Below are 16065 nucleotides of genomic sequence, written 5' to 3' on the forward strand. Positions count from 1 at the left end.
TACCGCTGCCTTACTCCTGTTCTGAATGCAGTTTCTTCAACAAATACTTGACTAGTTTGAAATTGGTGCATTATCTTAAATAATGTAAATGGTTTATTTATACCCATGGTTGTTCCACTGCTTGTAAACTGCATGCAAATCTGTTTGCCCCAGGACTTAATGCAGCTGCCGAATTGTAGCTTCTAACCAAAAGACATTCAGGATCCTTAACAACTTCAAATTGTTAATGCATACACAGCATGGCATTGCCTTTAATTATAAGGCAGTCATGTTTTTTCTTAATTGTGAGTGGTACTTTCCTAAGTAGTTGGAGAGAAATCTTTTTTTATGGAGAATAAAATTGCACACTGCAAGATGATCTTTTTTTAAACTTTCCCATTGAACTTGATGTAATATATGGTGGGCTTTATGCCTAAATGGCAGAGTGGAAACCTATTCATGCCACACAATGCCTCTTGATTGTATCCACTGAAAAGTTGTTGTTAAACTGAGATTTGGCAGTTCCTAAACTGAATAGGGAAAAAAATCAAATCAGGGGGGTTGTCTTGTGTTTGGAGATACAGCTCTTGTGCTGTGAGGGCGGTGTGTGAATGATTCCTAAGGCTCCTACAAGGTATGCAGTGTGCATTATTGCAGTGCTGCTGTGTTATCTGTGACTCAGATTACCCAGCATGTTAGGCTGTATACTTTTTGGAGAATAATTTTGGCTTCATACCTTGTGAGCTATATTAAAGTTGAGACCACTTCTTACTGTGCCAAGTTGGAAATGGAATCTAGTACAAGTGGCTTATAACTAAAAATTACATTCTGTTTCTGTCGTGGAATGCTCTATTACAGCAAAGAAAGAAAATAAACATAGATGGCTAATAAACTAATGCATCGGTAATGCTGGGCATTTATTGCAATTTTTTTTTCTTCCTAGCATTCACTTTTCGTGCAGGAAGTAGGTGAGCTGCAGGACCCCCCCACCGGCTCTTGCCCTTCCTCCTCTTTTTCCTTGTGGCGTATGTAAAACGCAAGTGCTGCTGATTTGTGAATTTAGGCACGGATTTTTTTTTAAGTAATTTTCTAGTCCTTATGGCTATCTGGGAAGAGCAGGGGGAACTTCCAGATGTTAGCGAAGTAATAAGCCAATACAGTGCTGCCTTTGTGCCTGCAGACAAGTCAGTCTTGTGCCTGCAATGCTTCTCCTAGACTCGCCAACCTACAGCAAAGTGAATTAGACCAGTGTCTGTCCATTTTCAGAGCTAATATTGATAACTTTCTGTGGGCAGTAATTAAACTGGTAAAGAAAATTAGGCCCCTGTCCCGTTGACCAGGAGTGGCAGGGTCACGGTCGCGGAGTGCCCCGAAGTGCTGCCTCTTCCCTTCTAAGGGAGCCACCGGGCAGGGTTGGGGCAGGAAGAAGGAGCAGTTAAGTACACATCTGTGGAGCTGGCAGCATGTTTATGATAGCAGGCGAACAGCTGTAGGCCACGCTGGGGTCAGTGGCTTACAGGGAGCCTCGATATTCAGAAATGACTGTGCAGCCATTCCACTAATTACAAACTGTGGCATAAGCTTTTCCTTTTTTTTTTTCCTTTACGTTGGTGTCTGCTTCAGGTGGATGCTTGCCAATAGTCAGATTATATGTCATTGATACAGGTAAGACTAAAATGTAAGATTTCCTGACATTCAGGCTTGTCCCTCTGTTGTAGTAAACTAAGGACATAATTTAGAAGTCATTAACTTCTGGGTATGTTGAACTCGGTCCGTACTGATTCAAAGGCATCTCCTGAATCAAAGCTGAGGCAGGTAATTGTTTTAGCGTTTCTTGCTAGATAACTTGTTCTATTTTTAGTGCAGATAACATGAAGAAATGTGGTTTTTCTTTAGAAGTAGCGAAAGCATTGTATGAAATGTTGCTCCCACATACGCATGCTTCCTCCACCTACACATTTGTCTGCAAGTTGTTTGCAATTTTTATTCTGGGCTTGAACCTTTAATATTCGTAGGCTTGCATACCTTTCTTCTTACCTTTAGTAATCTCTGATTACTAAATGTTGCATGTACTTCATGCCTTCATTTTATGTTCATAATACAGTTACTTCTCAAAGTTCAATGTCTTGATATGCTTCTTCAAAGTTACTTTGAAACTGGGCATCCTGTTTATGTTTTAATTTGAGCCTGTATTGCTGCCATTTGTAGTAGGACTGGAGTTCGTTCTGTGAGCCCGAGTTGTTCAGCAGCTTTGGAAAAAGTAGATTCACTTGCAAAAAATAAAAAAATAAAAATCCCAGACTACATTCTTGCATTCAGGATTAGGAAGTTAAGACAAAGTGGTTTTATTATAATATTTTGGCAGTATTTAAACCACTCTCTCTGAGCTGTCAATCTTCTAATAGCGTATTGTTTGTATGAAATGTGTAAGGAGGACTTTGCTTCACCAGCTGTTTTGCTGTTAAATAATCTTGTTGGAAAGTTGTGGGTCCCTTGAGGGTAGCAAGCGGTATATTCAAAGTGAAAGTAGGTTACTGTTTCTGCAGAGTGAAGTGGTTTTAAGACCAAATAGCTTTGATAACGCAGAATGTGTCCCTTTGTTTTTTGAAGTGGTAATATGTTCCTACAAAGTGGTTTATTATACAGAATATTCCTTAAATGTGCAGAAGTGAAATGACGGCAGTATATGCAAACAGACTGTTTCAACATTCAGTAAACCGGGGAGGGGAAAAAAGTAAAGCTTTCTTTTATGATACGTTTTGTGCTTTTTCTGGTGATCTACCAGCAAAATTCGGAGAGGCTTCCAGATTACTCACGTAACTTGTGAGAGATGCTCAGTCTGCAGAGGAAACAATCAGGGGTTGTTTTTTCTGTGACAGTGATTTTCTGGGCTTCTGAAGAATTCATTAAATTTTGTTAAAGGAAAAGCTAAATAGTGGGTTTTATCATGCCCTCTGCTTTCTAAGGGCCTTCCTGGGTATCGAGCTGTTAATTTTGGCTTGTCATCGCAACCAGTTTATTTTGTTATTTACTAGTTTTTCCATCTGAATGTTACTTGTGATCACAAGCCAACGTTAACAGCCCATCTCCACCTATTTCCTAGCCCAGCTGGGTCTTGGCACTCGGCTTCCTGCCTCTCACCTCCGTGTTTGGAAGCGGGGCGAGAGCCCGCTGAGGATGCCGCAGCGGGAATGGGCCCTGCCGTTGCAGGCAGTGAGGCCGTCTCCAGGACGCTGTCAGGCATCTTCAGGGTGCTTTCTGAGAGCATTGGGAAAACTTGGAGAGCAGCTCAAGAATCTAGTTAATTAACTTTATGCTGGTAATCAGAAGATTGGTTATTGGTAAGTCACTTTGTCCACACTGTCACTTCACAAAGATTGCAGGGCAGGGTTCAGCCTCTTCTTAATTATTATTATTCAAACCGCAGAGTGCAGTAAATTCATATCCCATTTAATTAAATTAATTTCAAAAAGGAAACTTTCAAAGTTGCCATTTTCAGCTATTGTATCAGAAGGTGGAATGGTTAAATTCAAACAAGTTGTATTAAAATATATTTGAAATTAAGCAACTGTATTTTTAGTGTGGAGACTATTTTAATTCAGTGTGAAATGGAAGGAAATTTATCATGCAAATCTATTTCTGTGATATTGTTTCCAGTTGTTTGCTTTTTAATGTTACTGCTCCAAGAATAATAGTAATAAAAATCCCTGTGTGATTCTGCAGAGTCAAAGTGTTTTATACCTGTCTGCTGGACTTGGCCCAAGGTTGTAATCTTAACCTCAATGAAGTCTTTTGACCCCAGCAGTGAGGATATGGTTTTCTTCATGTTTCACTGCTTGATCCATCCGTTTTCTCTTAGGGCCCCTCTCTCTATCCTGTAGTCATGGGATGTCTCGCAGGCTCTTAATACTTAATCCTCTCCTTCTGCACCCTCTACTCACAGGTTAATGCCTGACTCTCTTGTCTGGTCAGCAGCTCCAATGTATTTCTGACTTGATCCACATAGCCCAAAATCTTGGCTTGGTGTTCTAGTACTGTGCTATTAAAATGTAATTGTCCTAGTGAAAAATAGATGCAAGTGTTTGATTACTTGCATTCATTAGGGATCACGTGGTATTTTTTGCAGGAGGAAGTAGTAGTGTCCTGGGCAAATTCCAGCTTGGATAACTGCAAGTGACATTAGATGGGCAAATGTAATATTGTTTGGCTACTGCATTGAGGAATAAGAGGCTGGGGGAAGGGAGAAAGACAAAAGAATGAGTGCCTTAAATCAAGAGGTCGTATGAGGAATCTGTGAGGTGGAAACAAGCAGTGGACACAGTGTTCTTAATCTAATTTAGTGCTGCAAGTTGAAAATGTTTTCATTGAAACTCTTCATGCATATCTACGTTAATGGAATGTTGTTTGGTATACAAACTTTTTCGTGTATCCTGCTTTCTGGGTGAGGATGGGCCCTGTCTGGCGGGTACAGAGGTATTTCTGTAGGTATGCGCCTTGTCCGATGGAGTAGTTTGGGGTACAGCAGAGTCTGTGGGCCAGCAGCGCTCCAGGGAGTCCCAGAGAAACACAGGTCAGCATCTTGGCCCGGCTCGATGAGGCAGGTGGTGGTCTTTGGCAGGTGAAGAATATTGTCATTTTTAAATGACCGGCATGCCTTGATTTCCCTTTGTCAGGGTTCTGGTACTAGTTCTGGCACACAGAAAAGGTGTATGTATTTGTACCTTAGTACCGATTTCGCTTGAGATAGTGCCACAGGACAGTTCCCCCTCAAAGGATGCAGCTCGTAGATAGGATGTCCTGTGTTTCACCTCAGGTGTACAAACTAAAACCAGAAAATTTGGTGAGCATTTTGATGGCTTTTTTTAAATGACCATTTTTTTCTGTGTTGTCTCTTGTAGATAAAATGTTCGACAGTTCATTGACAACTTTCTTCAGAAGAATAATTACTACTGCTCTGCTCTTGCCATAATACCAGAATTCTGAGACCTACACGCCAGTGCTAAACACCAGCAGAGAATCCTGTTTTGTTAATTCTGTGTAGATGGAACAGGCATCGGTCTTGACAGCCCATCCAGATTTAAAGCTGCTTACTTGGTTTTCTGGGATTAAAGGTGCTCAATGAATCAGGGCCCCCCAAATGAGTCAGACAGCCAATTCTTGCCAACAGTTGGTTGAAAACTGTGCTGCGCATGTAGCAGGGATGGCACAAGAGGACAGTCGCCGTGGTCAAGTGCCACCCACGTTTTATCATGGTGCCAGCCAGGAACTTGATCTGTCCACCAAAGTATACAAGAGAGAGTCAGGAAGTCCTTACTCAGTGTTGGTGGACAGCAAAATGAGTAAACCACATCTCCATGAAAGAGAGGAGCAGCCATATTTCAGGGAGAACAGAGCGGTAGGAGAGGTCCGGGCTGTGAAAGAAGACAGAGAAAACTCTGACGACTCTGAGGAGGAGGAAGAGGAGGAAGATGAAGTGACTTACAAAAGGGAGCAGATTATAGTAGAGGTAAACCTTAACAACCAAACATTAAATGTATCAAAAGGGGAGAAGGGTGTCCCCTCCCAGTCCAAAGAGACTGCTGTTCTTAAGACCAGCAGTGAGGAAGAGGAGGGTGACAGTGGGGAAGAGGCCACTGAAGACAGTAATGATGATGAGGAAAATGAGAGGCAGAAGAAAAAAGAGAAAAGAGTGGAAAAAGTTAGTGTTGCACAAAGGAGAACAAGGAGAGCTGCATCTGCTGCAGCAGCCACAACTTCCCCATCACCCAGAACTACAAGGGGTCGTAGAAAGAGTGTGGAGCCCCCCAAGCGTAAGAAGAAAACTGCAAAGGAGCCCAAGGCACCTGTGCAGAAATCAAAGTGTGAAGAGAAGGAGACTTTAACCTGTGAGAAGTGCCCCAGGGTGTTTAACACACGCTGGTACCTGGAGAAGCACATGAACGTCACTCACAGGCGCATGCAGATCTGCGACAAATGTGGGAAGAAATTTGTTCTAGAAAGTGAGCTGTCCCTTCACCAGCAAACAGACTGTGAAAAAAATATCCAGGTAGGTTTGCTCACCTGCTTGCCAGATTTCCGTACCTTCTGTTGTGCCCTGGATACAGCTAGTGGACACTTCAGAGGGGGAAATCTCTTACGCAGACCAGGTTCTGACCAAGACCTTGTCTCTGCATATCAACACTTTTTGGTGTCTTCCGAAAGAAGTAAATTGTAGGGAACAGAGTGCACAACTGCTTTCTGCTTTGGCAGAGTTTTTCTAATATTTAACCACGTGTTGGCAAAAATGAAAAGCTACTTTTAACACGTCAAACTCAAGAATAACTGGCCTGAAAACAAGCGCATTTGCTGAGAAGTACTTTGACAGGATAAAGCCGATTTCTTCAGGTGCTGAGCACCTGCAGCTTATCACTAGCTTTAAAGTTCAAAGTTTCAGTGTCTTGAAATTCAGTCACATAGTATGTCCAGGTAAAGTTTCAAGGGAGAACAAAATTATGATGTGTTGCTGGTGTTGGAATCAGAAAGGTGTAAAATACTGGAGAGGCAAGCAGGTGAGAGAGAAACTAGTGAAGTCAGGATTTGAATTTGTGTTAAATGTAACCTATTTATCCTATAGAGATAATTACATAAAAGTAATTTACAGTAGTGTTCATGTATGGGTATGTAAGTGTATGAACTCACGGACTAAATGCATTCATGAGCCTGCCCTGTCCCCAGTGGAAAAAGCTCAATAAATCTCACTGGTAGTATAAAGGTCTCTGGTCTTTCTCAGCAGAAGATTTGTGGCTTTTAATTTTATACAACAATGGAAGCCTGTGTTGTAATAGAACCATTTTAAAATGTAAGTGGTGGAAAGAGTTTCAGAGTTTCTGATTCATCTGTGGTTTGTACTTTGCTCATAGGCATCTGTGTTCTCATGTAACTGGGGGCACTGTTGTTTTATCTGGCGATTTGAACGTGCTTTGTTGCATTGTTAAACTGGGCACAGCGTTGCCACCTACTTCTGAAATAATCCCACTGCTGGGGTGAAGCAGCTTGAGTTCCCTTTCTGTGCCAACTGAAACGTTCAGTGATTGTGGGGCAACAAGTTTTTTGTCTATCCAAAGAGATTTACCAGAAGAAGGATTTAAGATTTTTTTGATTGTTTGATTGTTGAAATGCTAAACTGAATCAGTTCCTACTGTTGTGGGAGACAGCCGAAATATTTATTGCAATTTCTCTTTGCAGTACAATTCAAATGCAGCTCTATGTATCGCTATACTATTTTTCCTTAGGTTTCAACTCATAGGAGGACGGTTGAAGAAAGGAGTATAAAATACTGAGTCTTGAGCTTAGCTAGCAAAATGTATAAACATTCTAGTATGTCCTAGTTTCTGCCAAAGAACTGAAAAATATCCTTGCACTTTTCGAAATAAATATTTCAAAACTTTAGTGTGGCAGAGAACATTTAAATGTGCATTTAAGGAATGCCCCACCATCCAAGTGGCTCATTTGCCGCACAGCATCTTATGACAGTAAGCAGGAATTTATGAATAGATTGAATACATGTGATAGAATGGAGAAGCATCTGTAATCCCTGCACCCACATGCTTCTAAGGGGTTACTGATCAATAAGTCTTTTGACACTTGATATTGGTAAGCACAGCTTACTGAGCAAAGAAACTAAATCCTGCATTTTGCTGGCAGTCAACTCCAGTGAGACTCGCTGTGCATCTGCACTGTTCATTAAAGAGCACTGTGGAGCCCCAAGCTAGCTTTGAGTTAGGTGGTAAATAAATGACTGCACCTAGTGTTTCAGAATAAAAGATTTCACTAAAGGCCTGTTGCAAAGAAAGTCTGGGGGCTTTTTTGAAATGTGAATGAAATACAAGCTTTGTCTGTGCTTAGTACCTGGGTGGCTGCCACAGTGTGAAATTCCTGTTGCCAGCATGATATATCTGGGTGCACAGCATTTTATATTCTGTGCATTCACTAGTTGTTTTTGTTATTGTAGTTCTTCTAGACTCTAGTTAGAGACCTAGAGTCTGCTGAGTAATGGCCATACAAGCAGAAAACTTGAAAGAGTTTTCTGTATGCTATAGGCATATATATTTCAGTAAAACAAGGGAAGTTCTGTATTAAAGTGGAGTGACATAGCTACAGTGGCTGTGTTGATGTTATTATACTAGTGCAGAAATCCACGCTGTAGGTAATCCCTTACATTCTGTTGTCCAAAAGTAATAGGAAAAGAAGAAATTATATCTAGTACCAGAAGCATCCAAATATTCCTAGTGCCAGAAGCACTGCTAGTCATCTTCAAGTTCTCCTTATAAGCATATATTCAACAATTATATTTGTCTGTCCTAACATTCAGAATGTGTTTTATAGCTGCCTGCAATTTTTTACATATTTATTTTCTTTTGGTGAAAGGAGTAAGGGGATATGAAAGTTTTACGTTAATGTAGGGTTTAATATGTCAGTGGGGATATGGAGCTTTGTCTAGAAAACTCCTGAATAGTTTCATTATGTAAGTGGTAATTGAGCTGATAAACATAGCTGGCTCCTCTCAGATGAAAACCTTTACTGGTTTTCTTTTTTTGTTGTCTAAATGATGGGCTATATCTATTTTTCCAGGTAAATTCCTTGCATCCTTTCAAATTTAGCACCTTCACAGAGTTTGTGTCATTTTGTTAGACTCTTTAGGTAGTAGCTCGTGATACTAGTGATCTAGACTACTTGCTGATGATGATCATAAATGAAATTGTAGACTGACTGTTTCAAGGGCATAGTTAACCTTAAATCAAAGGATTTTTGATCATTTCTTAGCATTACTTCACTCTCTAGGGTTTTTTCCCCACGGACTACTGTTCCTGACACGTCTCCAAGTAGGTACTTTCAAAGGCAAAGGATCTCCTTGGAGTCAGCATGGTGAGTGGTGGTACCAGTTTCCAGGCCTGCAGAGATTGGGAGCACTGTGGAAACAACATAACTTGCCTGTGCAGAGAAGGAACAGTTCAAGTTGATGGAAGGCATAGTATTTGCTAAATCTGCAGTGAATGGCATATAGCTGTCCTTACTTTGAGAGAGGAGGGTAACTGACAGGCAGAAAAGTGGAGATGTACCAAAAAAAACCCCAAAACATCCCAACAGCCAGCAAAAAAACAACAAATCACAATTGCTTACTCTTCACTTCAAAGATAAAAATGACTTGGTGTCCTCACATATACTGCCGCTATCAAGTTTCACAACTGAGTTTATTCTGGAATTTTCAGAATTGCACAAGGATTTTAATAAAGTATTTAGCAAGAACTCTGTTGAAAATAAGAGGTGCGTGAAAGCCTGTGGATCCTGCTAATCACTGACTTTCTGGACGTTTCCCAGTAGTTGTGGGATGAGATTAAAACGTGGTTTGCATGTGGTCGTTTTAAATCTTCACTGCTACTGATATGTGTAAAGGAAGAGTCAGAACATGAAAGAAACTTGCTTTGCTGTATGAACTGTGTACCGGAGTCTTCGCACGGTCAAGAGCTGTGAGATGGAAGCTGTCTTCCATACGGAGCCAAAAGAACGAGAGAGCTTTGACTAGTTTACAGGTTGTTGGACCTGGTCTTCCAGGGTCAGAGAGCTCCTGAGAAAGACAGGGCTGGACACGCGGTTGGGTCTCCAGGCAGCTTGTGGTGTTGGCCTCCTCAGCCTCTGCTGGCCTGCTTCTCCCCACAGCCAGGCCTTTGGATTACCGGCAGCCTCAGTGCCAGGGGAGTCTTTTTTCTCCTGTGTTGGGACTTGCAGTTGAGCTCCCTGGAGGCTGCATCCAGCTATACGTGCTGTTGTGTTTTGGAAATAGATAAGTGCAGTAGCTGTGGTGCTCTTCAGACTTTGGCAGATGGCAAAAAAATGCAATGTGCTAACACACTCTCTAATCCTACCTGACCTGAATTGTAGGTTTTGCTTAGTGTATGTTTGAACTGTAAAACAGTAAATGTGAGCTGAAGTACAGTCTGATAAAGCGTACGGCATTTTGACTTGTTTGGGGTTTCTTTTTGTTATGCAAGAGAAAAACACATTAACTCCACAAACTCAAATCACTGAATCTTTCTAATTTTTAAACTTCCCTGTGTTTGTCCCATTCATTCAGTGCGTTTCCTGTAATAAGTCATTCAAGAAGCTCTGGTCCCTCCATGAACATATCAAGATTGTCCACGGATATGCAGAAAAGAAATTCTCCTGTGAGATTTGCGAAAAGAAGTTCTACACCATGGCCCACGTGCGGAAACATATGGTTGGTGAGTTATTGATCGGTGCTTCTGTTGGTTCTGCCTCACAACTTGTCTCTGTGGTTCTTAACTCTTAATTGCTGGTTTTGGAGAACAGAGGGGAGGGAAAAAAAGGTAAATTCAGTCATCTGAGCTTTAGCTGTAGCTAAAAGTTCAAGTTTGTGTTACCGACAGCAAGCAAAGTATATATGTGTATGTGTGTACATATGTATATATGCATAAGCTGTACAGTTCCGATCATTTTAGTGCTCGGTGTTCCAGAAAAAATTCTGGATGAAGAACTGTTTACATTTGAAACTCTTCTCTAATGTAATATTTTGTTGCAGCACATACAAAGGACATGCCATTTACATGTGAAACCTGTGGAAAATCATTCAAACGCAGTATGTCTCTCAAAGTACATTCCCTACAGCATTCTGGAGAGAAACCTTTCAGGTGTGAGGTGAGGAGCAACTTTAAATTAAAAGGTTTGGATATGGTAGCATAAGATAGGTAATTAGTAACGCTGTCAGTAGGCATATACGTTTTCTGTCGGCGTCCGTAGCAAAGTCAGTAACATGGTACAAGTTATGGTAGTCCTCCCCCTCCTGCCTGGTGACTTGAGGCAAATAGAGCTGGCAACAGTGGAAATAAATTACTGCTTGATTTTTTCACTTTTGGGAACAACTGTGGGCAGGGAGATGATGAGTTCTTAAGTTAACAGGGAAGAGCTAACGAAAAGCCATCTCCTTTTCCTGAAACCTGGCATGAACGGAAACAAGCTTTTCGATTTGTCTGTCTCTCCTTGTACAAAAATGGGGGAAAGAGCAAAGTTTATCAGTGCTACTGGGAGTGTTAAAAGGAAGAGAGAAAAATTGGAGAGGGGAGAAATTCTCTCACACTCTTCACAGCTGGAGAAATAAATGAAGGTCAAAACATTGAAGTCCTACAAACCAAATCTCACAGACTTAAGTCTGAAGATCAGGCTTATGCAAGGATATTGTTTACTTCCTCTACAGTAGTTCAGAGGCAGTATGAGGTCTGCTGTAAAGGCTGCCTCTTACAGTGCGTGAGAGGATAGTCATCTGTCATATTAGCGATCATTGCAACGTGGTTTAAAGTTCCGGTTTATCATCTTTTAGAAGATTGTCTTCTTGAGGTGTAGGATAGCACTCTAAAGTGAGGCTTCTTAAAGTCTGTGTCTGTGTTGGGAGGGGGATGTATCTCACTGGTGCATTCCTGCGTGTTTCTGATTAGTAGTTGTGTGTCTGTTCCAGGGAAGGAGACTTTGGGATGGACTTATCCAGTCATATGTCTGGGGCAGTTAATGTCTCGGTCATGTGACGGGGATGCTTGTGGGCTCTCACATGACGGAGGCAGGCCTTGGCGTGAGCCCTTCCTGTCTCCAGGCCGCTCTGGTGGCTCGCCCTCTCCGAGGAGCGGAGCACCGCGGCTGCAGGACACGTAGCAGGAATGGCGGTGCTGCAGCCACAACAGTCTTGGAGAAAAGACTTGTAGGGAGAGAAATTGCTTCATATTAAACCAGTAGATAATAGCTGGAAAACGGACAGGCTTTCAGAAAAACAAGCCTGCTTGGGAGCTGCTGTCGGTTTTTCTGTGCAAGCAGAGTCCTCTAGTGGACGCGCACCGTAGTCCAGCAGAGATTGCTGGCAAAGCTGCCAAAGCTCCAAATGATGCATTAAGCCAAGAGAAGCAGTCTTCCGTTGGCATAACCGTGTTTCTACCAGGGTTTTGCCAACAGCTATGTCAGCTAAAGGTTGTGACTGTTCCACCCTCCTTGCCAAGTTTACTGTGCCAGCAGAATTTTTAATTTAGACCAAATTCTACTCTTGTTAAATAATTTAAACTCCATGTTAGCAGGGTGTGAGGGTCCTTAAATGTGCTAGCTGAGGTGTTCCTTTGATTCCTTCACGTAATACGTTTGAATGCTGTCCCACAACTGCCTCGCTTCCTCATGCGTGGTGCCTGAATATCGTGGTTGCCGTCTGTCTGTTGCAGAACTGCGATGAGAGGTTTCAGTACAAGTACCAGCTGCGTTCGCACATGAGCATCCACATTGGGCACAAACAGTTCATGTGTCAGTGGTGTGGCAAAGACTTCAACATGAAACAGTACTTTGATGAGCACATGAAAACACACACTGGTAAGAACTTATCAAAGGAAAGTACAGATACTTCCAGGACAAAAGCATGCCTACGCTTTCATTTATGTTACCTCCCTTGGAACTTGTGATCAGAACTGCTGTCCAGCCTAGATAAATCAGAAAGGAAAGGTTAATACGTTAACCTACAGTTACAGCAAAAGAACTGTCTATAGTCATGTGATTCACTGTGGGGGAAAATGAGAGGTTAGGCTTACTTCCCTGTTGTTTTGGTTTGAAGGAACCTCCTTGCCAAAAGCTTTATAATAGAATTTTCTCATGCCTCAAAATCCAAAGGTGAGAATGAATTTCATAAATAGGATTTCATAAAAACTGAGGACTTCTGTGGAACAGCTGTCTTTGTTGACTGAAAGTAGCTGTCAGAGTAGCTTTTTGTAATACGCACTTTGTTTGCCACTTACAGCAATTACTAGCAGACGTTCTGTGCCTGACTGATTGCTGTATCCGTGTTCTGCAGGAGAGAAGCCTTTTATCTGTGAAATCTGTGGGAAAAGCTTCACCAGCCGCCCAAACATGAAGAGACATCGCAGAACTCACACAGGGGAGAAGCCCTACCCATGTGATGTGTGTGGTCAGCGATTTCGCTTCTCCAACATGCTCAAGGCACACAAGGAGAAGTGCTTCCGTGTTACCAGCCCCGTTAACGTGTCATCTGCTGTCCAGATCCCGCTGTCCACGACTTCTCCTGCCACCACAGTCCCTGCTGTAGTGAACGCACCCGCAGCCCCAACCCCACCTATCAACCTGAACCCAGTGAGCACGCTTCCTCCACGCCCCATTCCCCACCCATATTCACACCTTCACCTACATCCTCACCCTCACCATCCACATCATCTTCCTGTCCCCCCAGTCCCTCATTTACCCCCTCCTCCAGCTCTTTTTAAGAGTGAGCCTTTAAATCACAGAGGCCAGAGTGAGGACAACTTTCTGCGACACCTGGCAGAAAAAAACAGTTCAGCACAGCACCACTAACATCTTTGCTTCCTGCCAGCTATTTTCCCATTTTATGCACATGGAAACATGCCCTCGTGGAAGTACAGAGGGTTAGTTGGTGAGGATCTTTGTCTCTCTCTTAGCCCCAGCAGACAGTCCTGATTTTCCCTTGAATCATTTAACAAACAAGGAAATTCTGTTTTGGATCAGCAGTGGTCATTTGAACCTTGGAACCAACAGGACTTAAACCCAATTTGCTTGCGTTTTACTGGTGACTTTTATAAATTTCAGATACTGAGACTTGTGGAATTTTATAATTTCATATCAGCTGATGAGGTATGCTTGCTTTTATATCCTGGACTTCTCCTCAAAGAGGAGATAGGCCTGGTTTTCTTTGTACTAATCGGAAAGGCTGTGAGATTAATACAGAGCATTAATTGTATCACTGTGTATCGTAATGAATTCTTTTCAGCTTTTGGTGCCGGCTATGGAGTGAGCCAGCCACGTATCACAGTATATTTGAGCATTATAGAGAAAGACAAAAAAATTTCTTGTTTGTGTAGCTCTCCTAACACACTCTTTATTTTACTACAGAAATTATTTTAGAGTTTTTTGTATAGACCTATTTAGTAGTCTGTTTCTAAAATGAAATGTATTTCAATAAGCGGTGTAATTTTTTCAGTGTAGCTGGACCTATGTTGTATAATAGATAAATTTTTATAATCATCAAAATGTGATTCTTAAAAGATGCATATAGCTTCTATAGTTAAAGTTATTCTTACAACCATACAACTTAAAAGGTGCTTCAGAGAAGGAAGGAACCCAAGAGGTCTCTGGAAAGGTTGCCTCAAAAGTGATGTTGATTTCAGAACTTTACGTAATTTATTTTAGTAGGGCTTTTTTTTTTTTTTTTTTTTTTTTAACCTTACACTTCCCTTTTTGCAGTGTCTCTTAAGCTTATTGGACAAGGGTTTTGAGATGCTGTATTCCTCCTCCTCCAGTTCTGTTTAGTCCGGTCGGAGTGAGGTATGAGGCGGGCTAGAAAGGGAGCCCCTTATCTAGGGACCCACTGGCTCATGCATCAAAACTCACGAGTTAACGAGAGATCTGACAGCAGAGAGAAAATAAACTATCTCAAGTCAGCCAAGCATCTTTCCTGTTTTTGTAGGAGAGCCGGGTTTAATGGCTTTTCATGGTATGATTTTAAATTGGGGATCATATCAAGTGCTGCTCTTCAAATTGTTTATTGGAATTCCTGGAGTTGTTAGGAGAGGGGAATTAAGTGAGATCACAAATGTGGTGTTTCTGACTGGTTGATTGTAAGAGTGCGAAGAAAAGGTTGAATGGGACAATGGTGTTTCAGTTGCATTGTTAAGAAAATGCTGATAGCACTGTATGTACCGTGTGAAGCTCTATCCCATAAATGTAATGTGCATAAAATTATGGGATGATTTCTAGGGGTCGTAGTCATACTTTGGCAAATCTAAATTTTACAGTTGTAGGGTAGGAAACTTTGAATTGTAGGCATGTCACTGTTTCATAATCCTGGGAGGCAATGAGGGGTAAATGACAAGTTTAGTGCAGGGATGGTGGGCTGGAATGCCAAATGTATCTGTTTTAACCAGTAAGTAGCTGTTATTTTTCAGGTTTGTATTTCTCTTCGATTAAAACTAAATATAGCAGCATTATGCAATCTAGGTAGCTGTTGCCACCTTCAATGAAGAGAGAGGCCCAAGGCAATGTACTGTAAGTCCTCTTTTCCTTAAAATTCCTACTTTTCTCTGCTGCTTTTTAAATTAAATCCCACCAAACTATACATCCAGAGATCCTCATAGGCAGATGTCTCACTTACCATTCTGCTTATTAATGAACTGGGGTTTTGTGGCTAATGGGATTAATTTCTTTCAGTCTTCAAGATAGCAGAAATGGTGGGAACTCTTCCTAGTGTTACTTCCTCAAGGTTAATGCTGTTAAGCACTGTGTTTTGAAACACCGTGTCCTCTGTCTGAGAGCTAGCTCCATAGTTGATGTTTTTCAGCATTTCTACCACCTAATCATTGATGATGATTTTTCATAAAAAGCATAGGAAACTTTAGGAACCGGAATGGGCAATTTTGGCCCAACAAACCTACTCATTTTTGACTGAGCTGAAACCCCTTCCAGCATTTTTGAAAAATAAAACAATGTGTTTTTTAAATGTTTTCTCTATAGTATTTATATACACCCTCTGATCTTCTAGAAGAAAAAGTCAGTTATGAAAGTGATTTTACATTCATAATTACAACTATTGTATTTACTGTGGCTGGTCCGCCCCGGAGGTTCTATGCATTCCACGTCACGTTTGCAACCTACATTTCTGTTGTGCCACTATTTTATGGTCAGGCCTGTTATTAAATGATTTTTAAATGCTAAAAAAAAAATCTTGGTAAATCAATTGTATTCCAGTTTTGCAAAATGATTTCTTCTCAATAAATTTACAGTATTAGGCTGCTATTCAGAATTCTAAAATCTGAGACAGTTTTTGTTTATTATTTAGTTCATAGCAATGATACACCTTGTGATTTTTTTTTCTTCCGAGACTTATGAACTTCCCTTCTGCGGAAGAAGATTAAACTATTTAACCAGCTTAACAGTCTGTCATAATGTGACATGATGTCAACAGATTCTCATGTTAATCTAGGACAAGCGTATTGAAATCTGACATAGTGGTCTCAGTGTTGCAGTGTTATATTTTAAAAGTAT

The 16065-nt window shown here is 41.3% G+C and overlaps 1 protein-coding gene across 1 annotated transcript in view; it reads left to right on the forward strand.

The window, feature by feature from the left end:
* The window catches only part of ZNF652 (zinc finger protein 652), a 27563-nt gene extending 11732 nt beyond the window's left edge, over positions 1 to 15831 (forward strand). Inside the window, exons 2-6 of the mRNA XM_026106922.2 lie at positions 4878 to 6025; positions 10091 to 10238; positions 10556 to 10671; positions 12228 to 12372; positions 12848 to 15831. Coding sequence (XP_025962707.1) covers positions 5117 to 6025; positions 10091 to 10238; positions 10556 to 10671; positions 12228 to 12372; positions 12848 to 13362 — 1833 coding nt within the window. The 5' untranslated portion in view covers positions 4878 to 5116 and the 3' untranslated portion in view covers positions 13363 to 15831. The remainder of the gene's footprint in view (positions 1 to 4877; positions 6026 to 10090; positions 10239 to 10555; positions 10672 to 12227; positions 12373 to 12847) is intronic.
* The last annotated feature ends 234 nt before the right edge of the window (positions 15832 to 16065 follow it).

Source organism: Dromaius novaehollandiae, chromosome 22 (genome assembly GCF_036370855.1).
Source record: "Dromaius novaehollandiae isolate bDroNov1 chromosome 22, bDroNov1.hap1, whole genome shotgun sequence".
NCBI lineage: Eukaryota > Metazoa > Chordata > Aves > Casuariiformes > Dromaiidae > Dromaius > Dromaius novaehollandiae.